The sequence below is a fragment of the Anabas testudineus genome, chromosome 16, assembly GCF_900324465.2.
Source record: "Anabas testudineus chromosome 16, fAnaTes1.2, whole genome shotgun sequence".
NCBI lineage: Eukaryota > Metazoa > Chordata > Actinopteri > Anabantiformes > Anabantidae > Anabas > Anabas testudineus.
In genome coordinates, this window is record NC_046625.1 from 17,901,910 (window position 1) to 17,927,117 (window position 25,208).

Here is a 25,208-nt window from a genome sequence, read left to right on the forward strand (position 1 = left end):
GTTTGTGCGGATGAGCGCGAACTGGCGTTTAGCCACTAGTAGCTCGACCACTGCGCGATCCTACGCCGGAACTCCTTTTCAAATTTCATATGTATCTCTTCTTATATTGTTTTTAAACAGCTAGTGCACCTGATGCATTAACATCAACAGCTGTCACTATTAAAATGCACCGTGTCTTCAGTGATATGAAAAAAAAAAAAAAAAACACTTTTGCAGTTCGACTTCATTTACAATTTTTGCACGCAGGTCTATTTCTCGTGGCGGCAGCTCCGAGCTCAGCTTACCCCATAACCTCTGATGACGTTTATGGCGCCAGAAATCAAGGGTTTAGTGAGGAGCTCGTTCGTCAGCTGGCGGATATTCTCCATTATCTGTGTTATGGTGGCGGCAACGTAAACGTTGAACAGTTTAACGTTTAGGGAAGGATAAAGGGGTAGCTGACCGTCGTTCCGAGCAGGGATAGGGTCGGTTGGCAGTCAAGATGGTGATACTACGCAGCAGCGGCAGTGTCGGCGCTGAGCCGGCGGCAACGACTCCGAAGAGGAGGTCGGTGGAGTTGGACACAAGCTCCGAGTTTCTGTCGCTGCTTCCCGCGTCGCAGAGAAAGTCCGCCCGGCTCACCCGGTCCTCTCGGACCGTGAATGACAGCTTCAGCAGCCCCGAAAACAGCACGGCGAATGTGAGAACACACACACACACACACATCCGATGAGACGATTTAAGCGTCTGTAAGGTGGACAAAGTGTCTTTGAACGCATGTTCTCTGTGCTAGTTTTGCTAGTGTGCTAGCTAAGCTAACTAGCTGCCCGGCCAGCCTGTCACAGCACAAGTTGCTTAACGCTGCCAAGATAATGAGCAACAGAAGTCTCTCTTAACAAATTAGAGTTTACTGAAACTCGCTTGTCTTTGTCTGACATTTGTTTATTCAGGTGTACCTGGCATTTATTAAACTTTGCAGTTAAAACTGTGTAGCAAACAAAGCATCTTAAGGTTTTCATTGGATTAAGGTTTTATTTTCATTGCCATAAGGAGCTGAAGCTCTAGTAAATATCCAGATGGATATAATGAATTGTCTGTCTTATGTCAACAATTCATTCATCAGTTACATTTGCATTATAAAGTGCTGTTTCCTTTATGATCTAAAATAATCACTAAATGGTTTTCAGGAGCATCATTTAGATAAACTGTCTGTACTGCAGTTTTCTGTAGCATTAACCTTGACCATGGTTTTGTCAACATGCCTTATTTTGTCATTTCACTCTTTACATTGATGTTTGGTTATGTTGTTTAAAGTAAACTAGTTGTTATGCTTAATTCTGGGAAAAAGTGGCTTTGAATAAAGTGTTGATTTCTAGGAACTCACTTCTAACCCCAAAAACAACACTCATCAGAGACACATGTAATAAAGTGTCTGCAGAAATTGTGCCCAGTAGCATTGGCTGGGGAGCAGATAAGGGCTTAGTGGCTGGAAACACTACCACTTAGCAGTCTGGTTTTGGTAGTCATGTGAATTAGGTGTTATTTCATAGATTGAAATATACTTCTTCTGTATTAAGGAAATGTCTTACTTGAAATATGTGTGCTGCATAATCATTTATAAATTAATATACAGCAAATTTAATGTTATTAATGGTGTGAATAATGATAGGCTGACACTGTTTTCCTCACACTTAACTGACTCAGTAAACACCGAATAGAGTCACTGTGGTAATTGATTTAACAAGTCTTTCCAGTACACAAATGTTTTGCACGGACTTAAACTGACATTTAATCCCAGCCCATGTTTAGCTTGAATTTCTTAAACAGTATTCTGTAACTGATAAACCGATGATGTGACTGTTTCAGGGACATTCTGATATGAATGGGGGTGAGGGAAGTAGTTTCCACCACTCTCTGAGAACCAGAGGACAGAGGGCTAAACTAGAGGTCTCATTTGCTGACATGGAGCCAAACACTAGGGCCCCTGTGACTGAAGAGAAGGCTGAAGGATGCTGCACCAGGTAATGCAGGGCCACATGGTAAATGATTACTTAGCAGTTGTAATACTTAACTAACTACCCTCTGCCTTCAGCTATTAAATGTGGAGAACTGCTGACTCTGCCATGCAGGAGACCACTGTAGTAAAGAGAACCAGAGTGTTTTGGTTTGTTACTCAAATTAGCATCAAATGTTAACTAGTATGTGTTCCCTATGATTTTATTAAATAGTCAATATCTTTTTCTTCTGAGATTAAATATTCAGAGTATATGATTCTTGGCCAAAGTCAAACTGCAAAATCTACAGTTAAATGTTTTTATCCACTTAAAAAAAGTTTTGTTGTTGTTAATATTATTGTTGTTTAAAAGAAATACTTACTGCATGTAACAAGCATATTTGTAAAGTTCTGTAAGAACGCCTGAGCACTAATTTAAATTTTCTGATTTTAGGAAGTCTTCAAGGTTACAGAGAGAAGGGAAAGCATCAAGTGGCAAGCAAGAAGGTACAATTTCCTTAAGTGTCTAAACCTAATTAGAGCTCAGCTCATTGTGCAGTCTTATTTTCTGTCTGACTCTCACATAGATGTGATCTATAGATCTATTATGAAATAGACTCAGCTAATCATCCTGAGTACTTTAGTAGTTACATACACACAAAGGCTGTTTCTATGCATGCCACTGTGAACAGGACTTTTGGGACTCATTGTGTATTTTCTTTTTAACCCAAAATAACAATGATGTGATATGTTTTATATATCATGCAGCTCTAAATGGACCACTTAAAATAAGTAACCACTGCGTATACAGGATGTAACATTTAGTGCAGATGGGCACATGAGAAAAGACATGCTTACTGATAAAAGGCTCATATGCAACATTGACTAACATCTATTGGTGCCCCAGATCTTCCAGATGAAGTGGAGGCATCTTCTACTCCTAAGAGGAGCCGCTTTAACCTACAGAGCCGTGGAGTGGAGGAAGAAGAGGAGGAAGAGGAAGATCGGTCCGTGCGACGTAGTTCTCGAATCACCAGATATAAATTGGATTCCCGCAACCAGTCGGTGCTCTACGACCGCCTTATCACTAAGTGAGTTTAGCAGCATTTACTTATTTCTCTATTTCTTTAGATTCTTTCACAACCCGTTTCTGTTGATAATAAATCACCATTATCAACAAGTAGAAAATACACATGCTCACTCGTGACAGGTAAGTTAGTGATGAACTTGCTCTGATTAAATCTCAGCACTGCTGAAGCTGTTCTCCAGAAGATGGATGACATGCAGAAAATGAGGCGCAGACTGAGGAGCAGAGATAGAGACACTAATGAAGAGGTAAAAACCTAAACTGAAAACCTTTTCCTTTTTAAGTTGGCAAATTGAAAAAATAAAAAGCATTTGACCTATTTTCTCTGAGCAGCTGGGAATATACACTAGGGGAAGGATGAGACGATCTCTAAGGACAAATGTACAGATTAAAGACACCAAAGACCAGCCAGAAGGTAAGATGATCGGGTTGCCTTGACCCATCAAGTTCTGCAGATAATGAGTTTTATGTGCCTGACAACCCCAAATTAGCACTACTAGTACTACAATTAATCCCAGTAGAAATGATGGGATCATCTCACCAGCCTCTAGTGCTATTTTTATTAACTAGAGTCTTATTCAGATGTCAGCTGCAAATTCTGAGATGTTTTATTGGCTGTTGATGAAAAAGACTGTTACTGTTACTTTATATGAACTATATTTTGGGCAACCACAAATCCCCCTACCTGAAGTATTTATTCTGCCTAAAGCAGCACATTTTGTTTTTAATTCACAGAAGGGGATGAGAATGATCACATTGAGGAAGAGGAGGATGATGGAGGAGATGAGGAGGAAGAAGAGGAAGATGATGATGATGATGACGAAGAGGAGGATGGCGAGGATGAAGAAGAAGAAGGAGGAAATCAGAGGCGTTATGACTTCAGACAGCGAAAAGCCGTAGTTCGATACCAGGCCCCACAAGATGGTACTGCTTTGGTTTGAACTATCGATTGCTTCATTGACTGTTGTTGTTAAAATGGTGTAAAATACATGAAAGGCTTAAAATCTGATTTGTCCTACATACTGATGAAAACTCCTAATGTTTCCTTTAAGATCAGTTATTTAAAATATGGGCTTGCACTACTTTGTTTATGAAATAGTTTGATGAAGTTTGTAAATGTTTTTTTCAGAACCCAGAGAGCCCAGGAAGCGCAGCATGTACTTTAAGGACCACTCATCTCCTACCAGACGCAGGTTCAGATTCAGCTCAACGGCTCCCAGGAGCCCCTACAACAGGCGAAGAACCAGCCGGTTAGTATGACAGTTTAGCCATCACCCATTAATATATAATAAAGACAGAAAAGATCTACTGTTTATGTTTGTGGTCTGACAAATACCAACATCACAACACATCACATTATTTATGACCCTATAATATATAATATAAATGTTACTTTATTACTGAATCAAACTAATACATTGTGATAAATGTTTAACTGTTGGAAGATTGATGAATTAAACAAGTTACACATTTACAATATGACAGCTATTAACCTGGAATACTTGATGCAAACATTTGCACAAGAAGAACTTAGGTCAGAAATTTATGCCTGCACTTGTGGGCCACTCGCTGTTATCACTGCACGTAAAATCCATCCCAAAATTGTTGTTTTTTTGTTTTTGTTTTTTTCCTTCTGATTCCTCCCACCCTTAGGAGTATTTCTGAGAGGTAGGAACTTTACTACTTGTCTTTGTTGGTGTTTATTGTTGGTATACAGTTTTTGGGGTGCTGTCTCTCTCTGTAAGCACTGTAGTTGTAAGTAGGTGTGGGACATGTGGGCACTAAATTTGGAAGAGACCATAAACCAAAGCATTGCAATTACTTTAATTATTTATGAGTATTCCGTAAGGCTTGTGTGTTGTTGTAGTGTTGGTGTCATTTAGAATGGGTGGATGAGCTACGCCAGCGTTGTTGTTGTAGTTATACATGATGCATCAGATACTTTTGCCTTTTTTCTAAATCTCTGCATTGTCACTGTCAGAGAGAATGCAAATATTATGTGGATTATGTGGATTCATTGTGTTGGTGTTCATAATCAACTTAGCTTTTTTTTTATAATGTTTCAGTTACTAGCATTAATTTCTGTGTTGTTGCAGAGAGGGACATACCATCACTCTGTTTTATCTCTTTGTTTAAAATAATTAGTTTTGACCACCTTTGCTCTTGTAGAAGGAGACATGCCATCCACAGTAGTGACTCCACCTCATCATCTTCTGATGATGAAAAATTTCAGAGACGGAGGAGTAAGACCAGGAGCAGACCAATCAATAGGTGAGATCCTGGTTGGTAGACAGAGGTAAACAAACAGTTTCCAGTTGCTAGTTAATTAGTTTATCTTTTAATTCCTGTAGGGTAACAGTTTGCGTCTCAAAGAAGCTTTCGTTTTTATTATTCTTGTGGCCTCATGAGTCTCTTATAACATTTCGCATTTTGACATGAACCCACAATTAAATTTTGTTATGTAATGGTAGCTGCCTATGGTAATATTTGCAGATAGGGGCCCCAGTAAAATAATTATGTTGTTGAAAAATTATTTTCATGTTTTCCATGCTTTTCCTGCAGATGTCTGCCTATGAACATTGTAAAAGAAGACCTGCTGGGAATACACAAAGACAGGATGAAGATTGGAGCCAGCCTCGCAGATGTAGACCCAATGCAGATAGACCGGACGGTAAGCTACATTGAGATAATCAAAATATAATCAAAGTAGATTGATAAGACACACCAACTACACATACACAATACATACTGTATTGACCCAAACATAAGATAACCCTTGTTATTTATCACCTTAAATCCTGTTGTTTTTTAATCAAATTAAATTGTAAGGTGTACGACTTGTAGGACTAGGTCTGCTTTACCAATGAGATATTGGAGAAATTGGTCTAATATAACTCTGTTTGTGACCCAGGTACGCTTTGACAGCATTGGAGGTTTGAGCAGGCACATCTCAGCCCTGAAGGAGATGGTGGTCTTCCCTCTGCTCTACCCAGAAGTTTTTGAGAGGTTCAGGATACAGCCACCCAGGTAAATACTATCCCAAATACCACTTTTTGGTCCCTGGAGCTTTGGCTACCTAACTAACAGATATCTGGATATTGGGTCCAGCCCTAGTAAACACTGTCATTTTGAAAAGTTAGTAGTTGTATTCATTTTACATATGGGGCTCATTATTTTAACTAAGAGTTCTAAGTATCTTAAGGGATAGACACATGCTGCTTTTCTCATATGCAGTCAGAAATGTAACATTTTGTAAAAAGGTGTGCCAATTAAAACAAAAAAATAATTAAAATGAAAAAATAATTGTCATGTTTGCTCTTGTCTTCAGGGGCTGTTTATTTTATGGTGCTCCAGGGACAGGTAAAACACTTGTAGCCAGAGCACTGGCCAATGAGTGCAGTCAGGGGGAAAGAAAGGTGTCATTCTTTATGAGGAAAGGAGCAGATTGCCTCAGTAAGTGGGTGGGAGAATCTGAAAGACAGCTCCGCCTGTTGTTTGACCAGGTAATTTAAAGTCCTCATTATCCTTAATCGTCTTCTTGCAATTTTTGAAACATTAACATTAACAACAGTCTGCTATTGATTAAATTCATTTTATAATCTTTGTAGGCATACCAAATGCGTCCATCCATCATCTTCTTCGATGAAATTGATGGGCTGGCTCCAGTCAGGTCCAGCCGTCAGGACCAGATTCATAGGTGAGCTATATTCCTCACCTATTATTATTATTATTATTATTATTATTATTATTATTATTAACTTTTAGTAAAGTCAATTTTAGTAAACAACAAATGTTTTCTGTCTTGTTGTTGTCTACATTTTTCCCCCAAAAAATGGTATTAAAGTTTTGTATTGTGACATTCCTAGTGCACTATAGTGCTGCTATATGGTCATTTGACTGGAGCTAATATTTGTCTTCTCTTTTTCTGTAGTTCCATTGTCTCAACCCTTCTGGCTCTCATGGATGGATTAGATGGTAGAGGAGAGGTTGTTGTGATAGGAGCTACTAACAGACTGGACTCCATTGACCCAGCTCTGAGAAGACCAGGACGTTTCGACAGAGAGTTTCTCTTCAGCCTGCCTGACAGAGAGGTGAGAAACTTAAGATGCCCTTTAATGTGATGGGATAAGATCACTTAAAAGAAAAATACATGTGGGTTGCAGTCAAATCTTTACCCAAAAGACACATGCATTGTTATGTGGAAGAATGTAATTTATATGTCAGTTATCCATGAACAACAAGGCCTCCTCACCATCACCCTGTATATATAATGGTAGAGTTCAATAAACACATGAAAGATCATGATTGTGTTTTATCAGCTTAGACATGAGAACAGACTATGACATTGCAGAACTCTTGAGGCTGAAGAAAAGAAGAGCAGCAAGTTTAAGAATACTGTTGTCATGCTGCAGGAATTAAAGGTCTTCAGTGTGCAGAGTATTCAGAAAAATATGTAATCTAGACTTAAACTGCAATGACCTCTTTTCTTTTTTTTGGAAGGCGAGAAAGGACATTCTGAAGATCCACACCAGACAGTGGACTCCTTCACCTTCTGACACTTTTCTGGAGGAGCTGGCAGACAAATGTGTTGGTATGTTTGTAAAGAATGAATGCACATCTTGTTGAAGTTCCCCAGTACTGCTAAAAGATGACATTTGTCTAATAAAGATGGATAACTTTTTAAAAGAATAAAAATATCTAACATGAGATTAACCCGGAATGACCCTATAACAAAACCTGTTTCTCAGAAACAAAATTAACTTTCAACTCCATCCATTCATTTCTACAGCTCTCATTTGTCTTTGTGGACATTAAAACAGGTTATTTTTGCTTGGTAGGTTATTGTGGAGCAGACATTAAAGCAGTGTGTTCAGAGGCAGCTCTGTGTGCCCTGCGCCGTCGGTACCCACAAATCTACTCCTCATCACAGAAACTTGTACTTGATGTCAACTCCATTGCCATCACAAACAGAGACTTTATGTCCGCCATGTCCAAGATGGTGCCAGCTGCTCAGAGGTATGACCAAGACAACCTTTAGAGTTTATTCTTATTTTTATTTTCTAATTTATTATTACAAGAATAGCGTAATTACTAGGTCTGATTCTTACATATGGTTGTTAAATAATAATGATGCTAATTATGATTCTTAGAGCGGTAGTGTCACCTGCTAAGGCCCTGATACCTGCCATTCGTCCTCTCCTGAGCACCACATTGCAGAATATTCTCCATGCAGTTAGCAGAGTGTTCCCGCATGCTGAGCAGGGCTTAAAGAGGAAGAGAGAACAAGGTATAGTCCTACTCCCTTTTTGTCTTGTCCTATTTTGCATTCATTTGGTGAGACCCTCTACTGCTCATTTTATTGTATTAAATTAATTTCCCCTTGTGTCTATAAGTAGCGGCAGAATAGAACACACTAATCTTGACTGTTCATTTGCCAGACTGTTCTGGGGCATCAGGAGTAACCACTGTAGTGTGTGCTTGTGCACGTGTTTTAATTTCTAGATGTATCCTGTGGTGTCTTTGAGGATGAAATGATGTTCAGTGAAGACGACGACTTTGAGGTTTGCGCCAGTGGACAAACTCTTCATTCTCAGCTCAAAACACCTGCTGCTAATGGGCTCCTCAGCTTAAAGGGGTAGGTTAGCCATTATTTCAGAGGTTTGTTTGTGTTCTCATAGTTTCTTTAGGCTTGTTGTGCGAGCAGTAATAAAATTGGAGCAGGACTCTTGGTAACATCAACCACACACACACACACCACATATCATGTGTGTGCAAATTCTTTTCTGTGACAGAAAAAGTCAGTAAGCTGGAGGTTTTTGATTTTAGGATTTATTTATTTTAATTGTTTTATTACAATTAAATTGTTATTTAAAGAAACATTGCAAAAAATATTGGGCTATATGCGGTCAATTACATTTCCTAGAAAGAAAGGAAATTGGAATGGGCAGGTCAGGCTATTTAATGATTTGTGAGCTTCTGGAATGATTGTGTAAAATGTATCTTAACATCTCCTTTAGCTCATCTATTATCTCCTCCCTGTCAAGGAGTGTGCTGAGCCAGCCAACATCCTACCGTCCCAGGCTGTTGTTGGAAGGTACACCAGGTTCAGGACAGAGCTCCCACCTGGCTCCTGCTGTCCTTCACACTCTGGAGAAATTCACTGTGTACACATTAGACATGGCTGTGCTGTTTGGAACTAGTGCAACTACACCAGAAGAGACCTGTGCTCAGGTAATGAAGATCTTGAGATGCCCTTGAGCTGAGTCATTTACATTTAAATAGATCCAATAGCCACAAAACTGCTCACACAGGACTATAGATATTCTTGCAGCCTTGTCAAATTCAGTGTGTTCTTTACAGTGGACCTCACTGGCCAAAGTGGCTGCCACAGAGACTGTAGTTCATGGGCCCCAACTCATTACATCATGGAGTGTGGGGATAAATAAGTGCTACAGACAAATACTATGCACTACCAGTGCCCATAGTTCTCTTGAAATTACTGACAAAGACAGGATGAAGATGTCATGCAACCCAGAGATGGTTAAAATACAATACAGAGCAGTGAAGTGGAGAAAAGCAAACAAATTCTCCCTATAACCTGGAAATTATTTTTTTTCTGCTTCTTCTTTTTATATTTTACTAAAAGTGACTTCAATCATTAACTATGACAGTGGTTGGCCAAACCAGTTGACTGGTTTGATTATACCTTTGGTTTACACTTACGATGATCCTGTTATATTGACCCCATCTATAAATGAATATTAATTTATGTTTTTATCTCGTATACATTCTGCAGATCTTTGTTGAAGCCAAACGGACCTCACCCAGTATTTTGTATATCCCTCACATCGGACAGTGGTGGGAAACAGTGGGTCCTGCCCTAAGAGCGACTTTCCTGAGCCTGCTTAGCTCTATTCCTGCATTTTCTCCTATATTCCTGCTGGCTACATGCAACCTCTGTTATAACCAACTTAATACAGAGGTATAGACAGATGAGTGATATTCAGTTTTCTTTTGGAGTGAAAGTAATGTCTTATCTAATATGTATATCCTCTCTTCTTCCTTTTGTCAGGTTCAGGAGTTGTTTCGGTTGGAGTATGGAGAGGTTTTCCACATCCAAGTCCCCACCAGCAGAGAAAGAAGAATCTTCTTTGAGGATCTGATACTCAACCAGGCTGCCAAGGCCCCTATGTCAAAAAAGAAGGCTGGTAAGAAGTAGATGATATCTAATCTGTAAATCTTGTAGTATGTGTTTTAGAGATAATACCATTGCTCACATGTCCTTTAAACATGACAATATTAAGTATTTAATCATAAGATGAAAATGTATGCTAAGGAGAGATTTGCTTTTTATTTGGACGTTATCAATGTTTGGGTTTACACATTCAAATTTTTTTATTGTGAGCAAAAGGTGGATGTATAAAAACTTGTATAAATACCGAACGGACAAATAATAGAAAGTGAAGCACTTTAACTGACATAAAGAGTGTACAAAGTTAAGTGACATTTACACTGTCTCTTATTAGTGCTCCATGCATTGGAAGTCCTCCCTGTGGCCCCTCCACCTCCCCCACGTCAACTGACGGAAGAAGAGATCCAAAAACTGGAGGAGCAGGAGGAAGACACTCTCAGGGAACTTCGCCTCTTCCTGCGTGATGTCACCAACCGCCTGTCCCAAGATAAACGCTTTAAGGCCTTTACAAAGCCTGTAGATTTAGAGGAGGTGTGTTGTTGTGCTGTGTCTCAATATATTTTTATTCCTTTTCTGTTTGTTCTGGGATGGCTTGGTTAAAATATTAGCTTTTTAAATCAACTGAGTAGTGAGACAACAGTGTACCAAAAGTTTATTTTTTGATACTTCCACTAGGGGAGGCCAAAGTTATGAGTCATGATATTTTCTTACACATTATGACCTGAAAATGTAAAACAAATTGTGCATGTGTAACCCTGTGTGAGCAAGACACTCTGTTGGTAATACAAATAGATTTTAGATTTATTCTTCCCAAATCCAGTATTATGTTTGTACTTTGAGCTACCTTTGTCACCTGTTTCAGGTTCCAGATTATGCTGAGGTGATCAAGAAGCCAATGGACCTGTCAACAGTTCTCTCTAAGATTGACCTCCATCAGTATGGGACTGTGAAAGAATTCCTTGAAGATGTGGATCTCATCTGGCAAAATGCCCTTGAATACAACCCAGACAGAGACCCCTCAGGTACACCCAGTGATCAACACACACATTTTAATAAATATTACAAAAATATCACATTATGTAAGTACCAATTTTAATGTCTGTCTGTATTTAGTCTTGAATGGCAAAAGAAACACTCAAGTAAAATAATATCGGTATATTTGTTTGCCTTGAGCTTATGTGCATATGTGTGCTTTTCCTCCAGACCGCCAGATCCGCCACAGAGCATGTGCACTGAAGGACACCGTCCACGCCATCATAAGAGATGAACTAGATGAAGATTTTGAGAAGATCTGTGAGGAGATCAAAGCATCACTCAGCAAAAGAGGTGTGTGTCTGTGTGTGTGCATTAGGGTGTGTTATAGTGGAAGTCAAATGTTGCATGATAACCTTTGTCCTAGCCTCAGGCGATGACTTATTTAACACTTCTATTTTGTGTGAACATAGATGTAAATATTAACCAGTTCAGATAATTTTATGTACCTGTGTCATAGCTTGACATTTGGTAATCATTTGGTTTGATTTGGTGGTGGCAAATTATAAAAACATCTGTTGTTTTTTGTCTGCCCCAGGCTGCCCCATTGCCCGGTTTGCTCCCTCTTTCTACCATGTCCTTCCCAAACAGTCCACATCTCTTGCTGATGCCAAGATTACTGACATCACCCCACAAAGAGAACCGACTGGAGCCACAGGTTCTGTTACCCCCAATACAAGTGCCTTCACTGTTACAACACCTAAAAACTCAGGTAAAAACTACTCTAGATAATAAAAAAACACAATTTACATGAAATGACTATGAAATAACATCCTTTTTCTCACTCCAGCCCAGAAGAAGAAAAGACGGAAGAGTCGCTGGTCTGCTGGCTTATATTCAAAGAAAAGGTCTTCATCCTGTCCTCACATATCCAGAGACGATGCACAGTTAGGGTCAGATGAGGATGAGGAAGATGAAGATGATGAAGAGGAGATTGAAAAGGAAGCAGGAGGAGAGTGTGATGAGGGAACTGGAGAAGAGGAGGATCAGATGATGGTTGATGTAAAATTGTCTCCTGCAACTGCTCAGGAAGGTAATATTGGGCCCCCTGCCAATAAGCAGGACAGCCAAGAGGACAAGGAGGATAGAGAGGAGAGGAGCCAAGCTGCTGAAGAAAAAGTTGTACTGTGTGAAAGTGAAAGAGCAAAAAATTGTGACCAGAAACGGGACAAAAAGAAACAAAATATCACAAATCAGTCAGGACACTCAAAAGAAAATCAAGTATTCTTGGAGGGGGGAGGTGAAACCATTTCAGTAAACACTAAGGACAGCTGCACTGAAACTGAGGGAGATGCCGAGGGACAGTGCAACACATTGAAGAGCAGTGAAACCAACAACCAAAAGCTGACAGAAACTGAGTTAGAGAAATGTCAAACTATAATTGGGGCAGACAACAGAAATGGCGTGGCCACAACAGAGGAGGCAGAACATAATGACCACTCTGAGCTAATGGAGGTGGAAGCAACTGAAACCTGCACCACAGTTGCCTCTGCAGCTGCCAGAGGAGAGGAGGACATGAACACAGGTTGGATATTAGGACTGTCTCATAATTTGGCTTTTGAATTTAATGTGTAGAGAAAATATCCAGAAAAATGCTCACCTTCAATCCACTGTATTCCTTGCCAAAGAAAATCACTAATGTAAAATTTACTACTATTATTATTTTTATTATTTTTATTAATAGAGATTGAAAGGTATTCCTTGCTTTTGTCCTTCCAGAGTGAATATGTCAGCAGGCTTATAGATGGATACAAGCATAGATATTATATCATACCATATATTACTAGTAGTTGTATAAGTTAATTCTTTATGTGCATGTGTTTTGTTTTCAGAGCGAAATGTGAGGCGAATGACTCGGGGTCTGAAGCATGCAGTGCTGCTGCAGCAGAAGATTGATGTGGACAAAGCTCTGCAGATCCTGGATGAGGAAACTCCTCCACTGGTGGTGGACAGAGACAAATTAAAGGTAAGGGATCATGTGGCTGTCTGTATATGTTGACCTATTGTTTGTAGTCTTATAATCATCCCTGTGAGATTGGTTTGCTGCTTCTTCTGATAGAATTCTGGTCCAAATCAGAAGATGAATTTGTAAACATGGAGCGTTTTCCTCTTGGTTCAGTTTCTTTTCACACTGACAAAAATCCAAGTGTACTAATTTGCGTCACGCCAAATCACAAGAGAATGTTCTGTGCACTTATTGGTCAGATGTGCCTTCCACGGGAACAAAAAAAGTAAACGCAGGAAGAAGATCCTGTGTTGTGGACCGTTGCATGGTTGTGAGTTGGTCATCCCACTGAATATTGTTTATTATGTCACATCGACTGCATAGTCATCATACCTGGTGTCTGTGAGGCACTTCACCTCCTCACGTCTCCACGTTTGTTCGTGACTAATCAGATGGCATGTTTTTGGTGGACAAACAAAAGTAATGGAAATCTACAAACTACCCAAAGTCCTCAATCATGCTATTCATAGCGTTTGGTTCCATTTGTTTCGGTATGGTTTCTCACCAGGAGGCCTGCACCTAAATTGGCTAGATTAGGCGGATCAGGACGACCTTTTTTTGGGGTTCTCTGTGCGGTTGTTTTGGTGAACAGAGTGATTACAGCGTTCACACCAGACAACGAACCACGCCAAGAGATAAATTGAACTTGAGTTCAATTTGAATGAACTCAAGCCTGTAGATTCAAAAGCACTCCTAAATTGAGTATCACCTATCTTTTCTTTTTGTCTGCAGAGAAACATATTGAGTGTACCACCTAAAAATTACTTATTTTTATCTTGTCATTGTATTTTTCCAGGAGCTTTTGGAGAGAGTAGTGATAAAGACTGATGGCTATGAGGTCTACAAGCTGGAGAAACTCTACGCTTTGCTCTGCCAGAGCATCTATAGACATAGATGGGACTACAACAAATCAGCACTAATACAGGTTAGTTATATATTTATATTATATAGTACTGATTAGTGAATATAGCATTTTTCATTTCCATATAGTAATTTGGCAGACGCTTTTATTCAGAGAAACTTACAATGAGGTACAAGGCAAGCAAAACATCCAAGTCAAGGTGAAAGCCAAAGTAAAGTGTTACAGGCAGGAGGATTTCATTTAAAATATACTGACTGGTCACATAACAAGCACAGGTGGCCATGTAGTGAACTGAAAACTGATTTTAAAGTAATTCTTCTTACATGTTTAATGTCACTTCATATCAAACATTAAACAAAAACATATCAATGTGAGAAACTTCCAGGACTGTTGTACTGTTGTGGCCATATAACAAATTATTCTACAAGTGCCTCTCTTTAAAAAAAATACAGACTGACCTAAATCATGGACAACTGTACAGGTGCTTGTTTTGTCTTCCTTGTTTAGTAATAATAATAATAAAAATTGAGTAGTTAATTAGATGCATGTTAACCTAGAGTGGATGGTTGCAGTACTTCATTGCTCCTAATCAATTGTGCTCTATGGTCTCTTTATTTCACCAGGAAATGAAGCAGGAGATTGAAGACTTCCATTGACTTTTCCACAATGTGATACTTTTAAATACTCACACTCATTCACAGCTGTGTAAATATACAAACATTGATTCTATTTTCATTGCAATCTACAAGTATTTCTATTTGTGCATTAGCTAAAACTTTTTATTACCTGGTCTCTTTATATTAAATGGTTTACCTCTGTTGTGTGTCTTTTTGTGAGCTCAAGATTTTGACTAAAACTAGGGCTTAAGTTTATGAATAGTCACGTCATAGCTGATAGTGTGACCTTTGCCATCATTTTAGCTAACAGTGTGTATAGAGCACTTGTATTAAGTATAATGTTTACTTTTTATTCCTGTTTCTTCAGGAAGTGTGGCACAAGCACAAGTAACTGATACATTCAGGTCTGTAAATATTGGAACAATTATACTTTTTCAGGGCTTTTTGGAGTCTTTACAATACCGCGTTGAATTTGCATTGAAACACTCATAATGTGACTCAAAAATAGGTGTGTATGAAAATGACTGCAATGCCCGACTGGTTAATGTCAAACCCTTTCAATTGAGTTGTATGTTTCTTCTCACTATACAAGTATCTTGGACCAACTTTCAGTTTCATTATCAAGTCTTACACCTTGTATCACCTCAGTCGTTTTATGCAAATGGTGGCAGACCGATACAAATAACGTGTACTGTCAAGTTACTAATTCAGCTAGCAACGATGGCGTTTTGTAATATATATATATAATAAGGCGTTTGCACAATGGCTTTTGAAATAATTACTGATAATAAGAATTGCAACAAGAAAAGGTATCATGTGTAAAGAAAGGAAACTTTGCAATGTCAGTGTTGTCCTCAAGTAGCTTTTCAGCCTGCCCTCATAGGTCATGTAAGGACAATTTGGCAGAGAGCCGGCTCGGGAAACAAATACATTTACTGCACACTATAAGCCGTGTTTAACATCTAATCTATTTCTGGGCAGCACATGGCTAAATCCGCTTCATGTGTGTTTTATAGTCATAAAATATTAAACATTTTTGCTAAGTTTCCAAAAATTTATAGCAGCGAGAGTCGCCGGGGAATGACGTCAGGACGTATCAGATTGAATGATGACGCCGTTTGATCATTAAAAAAATCTGACGTTAAAAAATATCAGAGATTTAGGTCAGAAAACAAACACAGTGGCAGCCGTTCCTGTATGAATGTAAGTACGGAGAGCTCCACGTTATAACTTTACAAAGACGTGCCGTGGACTTACAATAACCTGTTCCTGACCGAGGAGAGAGATGTCCGGTGTTTCCAGCATCTCCAGACTGGAGCCGTAGCCGTTAGACCGGTCCGTCTGTCTGCCTCCCTCCCTCCCTCAGTATCGGTAATGCTGCTCTAGTCCCGGCCGGACAGGGGCTGAATGGTTAACCGAGGGAAAGAGAGCCACCGGCGACAAATACCACCGGACGGAACCTGAAAACAGCTCCGCCGGGACCCAGGAAATCACTCCTCGCCTCGTCCGCCTCGACAGCCTGGTTACGTTAGCAACACAGTGCACATTTCAGTAGTTCCAGTAAGTTTACCGCCAGACGTGATCAATAATAAAGACTGGCCCGGCTAACACTGGCTAGGTGGAGCACCTCACTGTCATGCTAACTACATGCTGTTCAGCTACTTGAGTTATTTGCCCTACTATCTTCATTTATCGCTCAAACGTTACTTTAATCGTAACGAATTAGCTAGCTCACACCTCCAGATGATTGCGCCTCTTTGATAATTCACATAGCCTCATTGTGGCCAGACAGCATAACAGACAACACACAGTAAATGTTAATAACACCGTATAATCTATTACACAGACATGTACACTGACATGTCGAAAGTGGACATCTGCACCTTTGTTGTAGCACCTGTGTCATACTGAGTGATGTAGTTGTAAGTCAGATAGTAGTCACCAAGTGAAACTGTGGTATGATTTATAAATGGTACACATAAGGTGTTAGGCCTCTTCCAATCCAACGATCATCCCACTCGGGTTATTGTTTACAGTATTCGTGAGCTGGTATAGTCTCTTGGCCTATGTTTGATTTGTATCATGCAACAAAGAGTTACTTAACAATCTTTATGCTCAATAATCAGTTGAAACAAATAAAACTACATTTTCACATGGGATCCCTGAAGTTGACAAGGCAGTAATATGTAGAAGCATGTTATCCCGGGGGATATTGTGCTTTAATTGTTCTGACGCATTCCCAGTCTAATTAGCACACATCAATTAACGCACAGCGGCCCGGAGCCTTTCTTGAGAGTATGGGACTCTTTCCTGTTTTCCCACCTGGACAGATAACTCCAAAGTACCTTTTTAAATTTAATTTTAATCTGTTTGTGAATTATTATTTGTAGTGTTAAAGATCTAATTAGCGATTCATTTTTATTATAGGTTAAGTGATTATTTGTTTAGTTAATAAAACTGCCAGAATCAAGTTTGACTTCTCAAAATAGCTTGAAAGCAGAAAGACCTTGTAATTGCAGACTGCACAATTATTAATATAAATGTATTACATATAATTTACAAATTTTAAACATATTCCCTACTTGCCTATTACACTGTAAACTTGCATTTATCAGAGATTTGGTGAGGATTATAAATCTAACACATTAAATATGATTAGTTAGTCATTATGACGTGTCAAATGTCGTGCCCATTTATATTTCCTCTCCCCAAGTCTAGTGTTTATCAGTTACATACAGTAAGAACCATGCTTTGCATAGAGTATGTTGCTTTTCTGATTTCTAAATGATAAAAAAAGATCATTTTTGGAAGACACCAGTAACTATTCGTGTTTAAGGTTAATTCTTTAAACTGCACATTGGAACACGTGGAAGAAGGCAGAAAACTGAATCACTCCTTATATTTACTTTTATATGACTGATAGTACTGAAGGAGCCATGTAGGGTAATGTTTATATGTTAAAATAAAGTTTTCTCGTTTCTATATTTGTTTTGTTCCTTCCACCAGAAACTAATTGTTCAAGGACTCTAGCATGTGAAAGCAACCACCTAAGACATGTAAGCCTTCACACTTGTGTCAGATATCATCTTTACCCTGGGGAGAACTATACAGAGTTTGGTTCGGTAATGTCGAGCCGCCGGAAATCAACCACACCTTGCATGGTGCTGCCTTCTGATGTGGTGGAGCAGGAAGAGGTAGAAGAGAAAACAGAAGGGGCAAAGGAGGAAAAGGTGGATGAGGAGGAGGGGAAGGTGAAGGATGGAGCAGAGGAGGGGCCAGTTGCAGAGGAGCTGGGTCAGGCTGTAGTGGTTGTCCCTACACCGCCTGAAACAGGTACCGTAGTAGACCTGAAAATACATTAACTTGTACACATGTCACCTTAAACTTGAGTTAATGGAATCACAGTGAATGCTGTATTATTATTATAGATGAGCCCAGTGTCTCTGCTGTTGAAAACAGTCCCTCAATAAGGCGCAGCTCTACAAACCCATCTGAGGAACCAGGCAGTGACCAGCCAACCCAGGAACAACATTGTGATACATCTGAGGAAGGAGGAGCAGACCCTGCATTGGTTGCTGCTATCTCACTCAGCAAGACCCCCATCATGAGGATGAAGACCAAAGCTGAACCCAAGAGGATCGCCGTGTCACTAAAATCAGCAGACGAGACGGCAGAGAGTTTTGGAGGAGGTGGTGAGGGAGAGGTTGGAGGAGACCAGGAGCCCATTGAAGCTCCTCTGGGGCCAATGACACCAGTGGAAATGCTGCTGCATGACTCCATGAAGCTCGGAGGAGGAGGCTTGCTGGTCAGCTCACCCTCAGAGCAGCAGAGGAAATCATCCATTTTAAACCCCTCCGTTCTCCCTGCTGGTCTGGCACAGGTACATGATTTGATTGGCACTCTTTTTGACAGCACATGTACAGTAGTGTTAACAATCCTCTTTCTTTTCCCTTCTGTTCCTATATTTTAGGTGCTGTCTGCCTTTCAGGCCCAGCAGAGTGCAGCAGCAGCTCAGCCTCAGCTACTGATTCCCCTCAGCAGCATCCCCTCCTACAGTGCAGCTATGGACACCAATCCTCTGCTGGGCAGCACTTACAAGAAGTTTCCTTACCCTTCAATGGCAGAAATCAGCAGCCTAGCAGCACAGACACAGTTCACAGAGGAGCAAATCAAGGTACATGAAAGAGGACTGATGCTTTCATTAGATAACTACTGACCAACGGTGTTGTCTGTTGTCTGTTACAACACCAACATGTTTCAAGTAGGACCTTTTACCTGTGTATGTCTAACTAAAAGCTACACCAATCTTAATACATCATTTTTAAATATATAAAATTAAGCACAAATAATTTTGCTTATTTCTTTCATGGTGGTCAAATGTAACTCATCTACAACCAGGTCTGGTTCTCAGCTCAGCGGCTGAAGCATGGTGTCAGCTGGACTCCAGAGGAAGTGGAAGAGGCCAGGAGGAAGCAGTTCAACGGCACGGTGCACACTGTGCCTCAGACCATCACTGTCATACCTGCTCACCAGCTGTCAGCTGCTGCCAATGGCCTGCAGTCCATTCTTCAGACCTGCCAGATAGTGGGCCAGCCCGGCTTGGTGTTCACACAGGTAGGAGGAAGGATATAAAACCAAAAACTGTATCTGTGCTTTGGCCTTAACCCAGGCAGTGGTATGAATTTATCATACTGTAGCATAAATTAAATTAACGTGTGTGGCTTGATTTGCTGTCAGCAGTTGTGATATCTTTCTCATTTTTTTTAATGATGTTGCAGTAGGAATGTGTAATGTATTATTCTATAATTGCTATGTAGTTCTTAATTGTACATTTTCTGTGTTCTCTTTCTAAATAGTCATAAATAAGAACTACAGTTAATTAGCAAATGCTTCTCAGTCTGGAACATCTCACATTCTGTGTGTCATTTTGTGACTTTGTGTAGGTTGGCCCAGGGACAAACCTCCCAGTGACCAGTCCCATCACACTGACCGTGGCAGGGCTGCCCAGCCAGTCCCAGAGCTCCACCAGAGTTTCCTGTCAGCCAACAAACAGTGAGCTGAAACGGGCTACCACTGTCCAGCCACCCTCTCTTTCACCACAGGTGGGGACATCACTTAAAGCTGGCTTTCAGACAGACACTTGTGCTTGCATTGCTGTCAGTGGGCAAGTAACACCTGTTTAATATGTAACTGCCTTCTTTCTCTAAGGAGAACTCTGCCCTCAGCGCGGACACATTCAGTATGCGGCCTAAGAAGTCCAAAGAGCAGCTGGCAGAGCTGAAAGCCAGCTACCTTAAAAACCACTTTGTCACTGACGCGGAAATTGCCCGGCTGATGAAAGTCACCAACCTGACAAAAGGTGAGATCAAGAAATGGTTCAGTGACACTCGGTACAACCAGCGCAACTCCAAGAACAGCCATGTCATTGTTTTCCATGATGGAGGGGGCAAAGGAGGGGTCAGCTGTAGCAGTAGTGCTAGTACCACCATCGTTATTGACTCAAGCGATGAGACCCCCACATCTCCCCATCCACCACGCACTCCTCCAGTGAAGGAGAAGGAGACACGGCCCAAAACATGGAACCCATTCCCAGATTTTACCCTGCAGAAATTTAAGGAGAAGACTCCAGAGCAGCTGGTGGTGCTGGAGGAGAGTTTTGAAAAGAGCAGCACCCCAGCAGATGAAGAACTGAGCCGCCTGAGGACGGAGACTAAACTGACACGAAGGGAGATTGACGCCTGGTTCACAGAAAGACGAAAAATGCCACCCGTCAGTACCTCCTCACCTGATTCTTCAGAGGGAGTGAAGGTGGAGACAGATGGAGCAAAAGCAGGGGAAGGAACAGTAGGTTCAAACTCTTCTTCTCCTTCTGCCTCTACATCTCGTAAAGGTAGTCAAACTCCTCCAGGAGGTCGCAGTAAGCAGCTGCCCTACCACCAGCAGCAGTAACAAAGACATAAAAGACAAAAGTAAAAAGTCTCCAGAACAGCTTCATATTCTGAAAAGTGCCTTTGTGCGGACCCAGTGGCCCACACCAGAAGAGTACGACCAGCTGTCAGAAGAGAGTGGTCTTCCTCGGTCCTACATTGTTAGCTGGTTTGGGGACTCCCGCTATTCCTGGAAGAATGGAAACCTGAAATGGTTCTTTCAGTACCAAAGTGGCAACGTTGATGGGGCAAATGTCGGAGGAGGCAATAAAATGGGAAGCAGCAGCGGTAGAAAAAGACGTAGCCGAAATCGTGGTTGGGGTCGATCCCGAACCAGGAAGCAGCCAAGAAGGTCTGCCTCCTTAAGTGCAGATGTCGCCAGATCTCCCCCATCAAAGAAATTCAAGAGTGGAAGGGAGATCCTGAAAGAGTACTTCATGAAGCACCACTTCCTCAATGAGCAAGACCTGGACGAGCTTGTCACCAAGACTAACATGAGCTATGAACAGGTAATATTTAATGTAATTTAGTTTTTGATAAAAAACATTTAAACATTCTTTAAGCTGAAAGGTTAGTGAATACTTGTAGAAGTGAATACTTCTACAACTTTAGTGTCCCTGGGTTGATACCATGTCCCATATCTCCTCTGGTCTGCTATTTGACTGTATATATGTTATAAACAATCTCAATGCCAAGTTTTCATGTATTTTGCCTAAATCAGATCTAAATTGACCCTGTGTAAAAGTAAGAATTAATAATGTAAATGACGTCACAGAAATCACAGAAGACCTTTGTGTTGTCAGTCACAGCTATAGTCTGGCCATCATCAGTTAACGGGTTTTTCTGTCCCTGAAAAGGTGAGGGAGTGGTTTGCCGAGGTCCAGCGACGCGTGGATATGGGGTTGGATCCCTTCCAGGAGCCGGCTGCAGGGAGGACAGATGGAGACGGAGACGATGAAGAGGGAGGGGAGAAGCAGCAAAAGACAATGGCCACCGAGGAGCAAACGGGCGCAGGGATGGGAGATGAAGATGATGATGAAGAACAAGATGAGGAGGATGACGGTGAAGATACAGATGACAGTGAGGTTTGGGAACCGTCGCGTAGCGTCAGGAAATCCTTGTCTGTTTCTGAAGACTAGTCGTTTGATGAAAAGCACACTGAAACGTTACAGAATGTTACGGGGATGATCAGTGCTAGAGGACATCTAAAGTTTTTTTTCACCACTGATTTGCATGTGGACACATTTGCTACATAAATTAAATGTTTTAAAAACTATTTCTAAACTACATCAACAAGAGACTAAGAAGGACTATAACTTGATACTTCTTATTAAGTGTGAGTAATATTTAACAGTTAAGACGTAATCATAGTAAATCGTAATCTTCAGTGGCACAGAAAAATCTGATCAAAATAATAAAACAACAGACAGTTATTTGTAAAAAAAACCTTAGCGTGAAGTGCAAGCTTCAATCTGGAGTAAAGGTGAAGAGTGTTGAAATAGTTACCCAAAAATACAGATCCAGACCCATGCGTGCAGCCTTTTTGATGAATACTGACCGTTATAAATGTGCAATTTAGGAGGAAATGACTAATGACCACCATGTTCCTTTTAAGAATTTGCACTCCTTGCTTTCTTAAATGAAACCAGCCTCCTTGAGCAGGAGTGGTCATTATGCTGAGCACAGGTCTAAATTCAAACCTCAGTCTTGAGGGATGGGTAAATGTTTCACTCGTTGTCCTGAACTAAATATAGAAAAAAAAAAAGACTTAAAGGTGCTGAAAAAACTTTAAAACTACATGTCACTGTTGATTTATGTCCCAGATGAACCTTGAGTACCGCTGTTAATGAAACTGGTTGATTTGCCATGTTGCAGTGTTACAGTGTCTTTTATCTAGCACTAGTGAAGATCACCTTATAGACCAGGTCATTTGAGCTGACGTGCACTTCTAATAACATTAAAAGTTGTGACATGGAAATGACAGGAGATGTTAAGTACCTGAAAGCTGAATGAATGCTGATTGCCATGATGCTTTTAAATAACGCAAGATGTCGACTCAAGTCTTCCCTTTATGGCGGCTCATGGTTCATTAACATTACTAGTATTGTAGATTTTTAAGTGAACATGCAAATGCCACAGTATGTTTAACATTCATCGCTGATCGTGTTTTTAAACCTTTTTTCACCTTTTGATAGAACTTATCCTGTGTTATTACGAACTTTTTAAATGGAGTTATGTACATTCAGACAGTATGGGGCTGTTGTGCCAAAGTTGAATGTGTTGTCTCCTGAGCAGTGAGCTGCAGAGACACAGGCACTGTTTGTGATCCACATAATGGCCACTGTGAGGCAGACGTCTGGAAAATAATAGAAACAAAAATATTTTGCTGCAACGTTTCCCACTTCTGATCTCTCCATGACAAAACTGCAGTCACCACCAAATCACCGACACCTTGCCTTTAGGTTTGGGCTCATATGCTTATGTTAAAAAACGAGGCCTGTGAATTATTATGGGTCCTGACCTGTACTTTAAGAAACACTGTTCAATGGTATTTCAAACAATAATTTGACTCCAGTCTGCACTGAAAGACAAACGTGAAGCACCTAAACTAAACCTTTTAGAAATTGCACTTGTCCACTTATGTTGATAGTGGACTAAATCCTGATTAGGCACCTTAATCTCTTATTATACCATGAAATGGCTCTGAGAGACCAAATCTGTTTTGTATGACTATGAACTGAACCAGTATTTTGCCTTTTTTTTATCCTTAGTGTGTTTTCAAAAGGAGGAATATTACAAATTTATCTACTTTTCTAATAATATGTGTTGTTTCATATTTGGATGTTTATATGGCTCAGAAAACTAGTAGAACAATCACTCACCACTTCTATTCATTAAATTGCACAATTTGAGCCCAAGTTTAATAATTTCTCCCTTTGAAAACATCTGTGTTGTATTTGTCGTTATGTTTTGTATTGTGGCTTTAAATCATGGGAAGTGTCTCCCATCTCTCCTCTGCTCTCACATGCCGCTGTCGGCCTCTTTACCCCTCTCCTCCAGTCCACTTTTGTAAGAAGAATGCCTATATTTCTTAATGTGCACTTCCCAAGATGTTTACAGATGTTTCTGTAAATGTTAGCAGTGTGCTGTAGGACCTCTGTCCCATTACACAGGCAGACAGACACACAGGGCTATAGGGACATCTCCAAAAGACTGAATCTATTCAGAAACTTAAGACAGATACTCTTTCGCATGTGGAGGGAATTGTTGTGATGCCTGAAGAAACCGCAAATTCCCTCTGTAGTGGGAAGTCTACCAAATAACGCTCCTCTTTCTAATGTTTTCTTCACACTTTACCGCGTAAAGTCATAGGACAGTAGGCAGAAAACTGTCTCGAATACAGTTCTTTGGTGACAGGGGAGAGAGCGAAGAAGCTTTGCAAATAAACCTATGTGCCTACATGGCTCGTGTACTTGTTTGAACAGAATTTCACCAACTCTTGACAAGATGATGAGAGATTATGTGACTGCTTTGGAAATCTGAAATAGTTGGGCGAATCTTTAAGGAGGTTTGTTCAAATTAAGTGTGATGCATGACGGATCTCTGCTTTCTGCTGATAGTAAAAGCTGCCTAAACACTGAAGTTGACAGTGGAAACTTCAATTGTAAGTCCTTAAATGGATACCTTGATGTATCGAATTTTATTGTCTTTTGCCACCAAGCACTTGTCTCACTACAAGCTGGAACATTTAGCTACACAAAAAGCATTTTAATGAGTATCTGTAAAACCAGTGTTTGCTGTTAGATTTGTGCAGGATAGGCCAGCTAGTTTATCTGAAATCCTTTTTTTGGTCACAATGTGACAAGTGCCTGGCCATGACAAATGACAAATTCTAAATGTTAAGGTATACCTTTTGTCTAGTAATGCATGCAATAACCAAGATGAACAACTGCTCATTTAGTATATACAATATTTTGGGTTGGTATACTAGGCACAGTGGAAGCCTAATGCGTGTGAACTTGCTTGTGTTGCTATGTAACACTTGTGTTACTTTTAATTACCAAGTAAAGTGCAACATGATTTCTTTTTAAAAATGTTTTCCATCATTGATTCAAGAAACATTTTTCTGACTCAGCTGGGCAGGCTTACATAAATCAGCTGGCCTCACCTGAGCCAAGTTTTAAGACTCCTTTGCTTGGAGCTATGTTATCACTACAGCTGTGGTCATTGTTTGGCAGCCGCTCTGTGTCCTTTTGTAACCATTAACTAACACGGCTGTCAATATTTCGCTTGTTTTAGTCCACAGGTTAGGCTTTTTCCTGCCCCAGGTATCCAGCCCACAGTCTTTTACAGTGTGCTGTTTCAGTCTGTTTGAATGGTTTTACATGTTTCTATGAAAACTGTATCATTACACCTCTGTCCAAACATCAGTGGATTGCTTGTGAACAATACAGACTTATACAATATGTACAATAGAGTAGTGTTTCTGTGAATCTGTTTTAGAGTTCAGCCAG

The 25,208-nt window shown here is 40.3% G+C and overlaps 2 protein-coding genes and 1 non-coding gene across 6 annotated transcripts; all 3 read left to right on the forward strand.

The window, feature by feature from the left end:
* The first annotated feature begins 298 nt into the window (after nt 1-298).
* LOC113170157 (ATPase family AAA domain containing 2) lies at nt 299-14,967 on the forward strand. 4 transcript variants are annotated; one of them, XM_026372101.1, is made up of 30 exons: nt 299-679; nt 1,846-2,000; nt 2,427-2,479; nt 2,880-3,063; nt 3,220-3,307; nt 3,393-3,474; nt 3,795-3,983; nt 4,189-4,309; nt 4,713-4,727; nt 5,229-5,330; nt 5,622-5,730; nt 5,971-6,086; nt 6,388-6,562; nt 6,668-6,756; nt 6,991-7,150; nt 7,560-7,650; nt 7,898-8,075; nt 8,210-8,346; nt 8,562-8,694; nt 9,077-9,290; nt 9,856-10,041; nt 10,132-10,267; nt 10,586-10,782; nt 11,114-11,273; nt 11,455-11,577; nt 11,822-11,995; nt 12,074-12,808; nt 13,116-13,249; nt 14,085-14,213; nt 14,774-14,967. In XM_026372101.1, the coding sequence occupies exons 1-30, from the start codon at nt 482-484 to the stop codon at nt 14,804-14,806; spliced, it is 4,596 nt and encodes a 1,531-aa protein (XP_026227886.1). In that variant the 5' UTR covers nt 299-481; the 3' UTR covers nt 14,807-14,967. The 4 variants fall into 4 exon arrangements, with proteins under 4 accessions (XP_026227886.1, XP_026227889.1, XP_026227888.1 ...); XM_026372104.1 differs by having other exon boundaries at nt 9,104-9,290; XM_026372103.1 differs by lacking the exon at nt 4,713-4,727.
* LOC113171177 lies at nt 9,386-9,520 on the forward strand. The gene has a single exon (XR_003299680.1). It is a non-coding gene; the product is annotated as a small nucleolar RNA SNORA5 (small nucleolar RNA).
* Nucleotides 14,968-15,846: 879 nt separating the features above from the next.
* On the forward strand, nt 15,847-24,774 carry LOC113170158 (zinc fingers and homeoboxes protein 1). The gene is given in 9 exon segments (XM_026372106.1): nt 15,847-16,327; nt 17,774-18,100; nt 18,196-18,647; nt 18,738-18,941; nt 19,166-19,381; nt 19,711-19,869; nt 19,976-20,698; nt 20,700-21,203; nt 21,552-24,774. Coding segments are annotated over 8 exon segments (2,748 nt in total). The 5' UTR covers nt 15,847-16,327; nt 17,774-17,892; the 3' UTR covers nt 21,834-24,774.
* The last annotated feature ends 434 nt before the right edge of the window (nt 24,775-25,208 follow it).

Bases quoted from the DNA above. Each gene is read 5' to 3' on its own strand.
- LOC113170157 (XM_026372101.1), top strand. From the start codon at position 482: ATGGTGATACTACGCAGCAGCGGCAGTGTCGGCGCTGAGCCGGCGGCA. The intron at 3,984-4,188 runs GTACTGCTTTGG...TGTTTTTTTCAG, and splicing joins ATACCAGGCCCCACAAGATG to AACCCAGAGAGCCCAGGAAG. The intron at 7,151-7,559 runs GTGAGAAACTTA...TTTTTTTGGAAG, and splicing joins TCAGCCTGCCTGACAGAGAG to GCGAGAAAGGACATTCTGAA.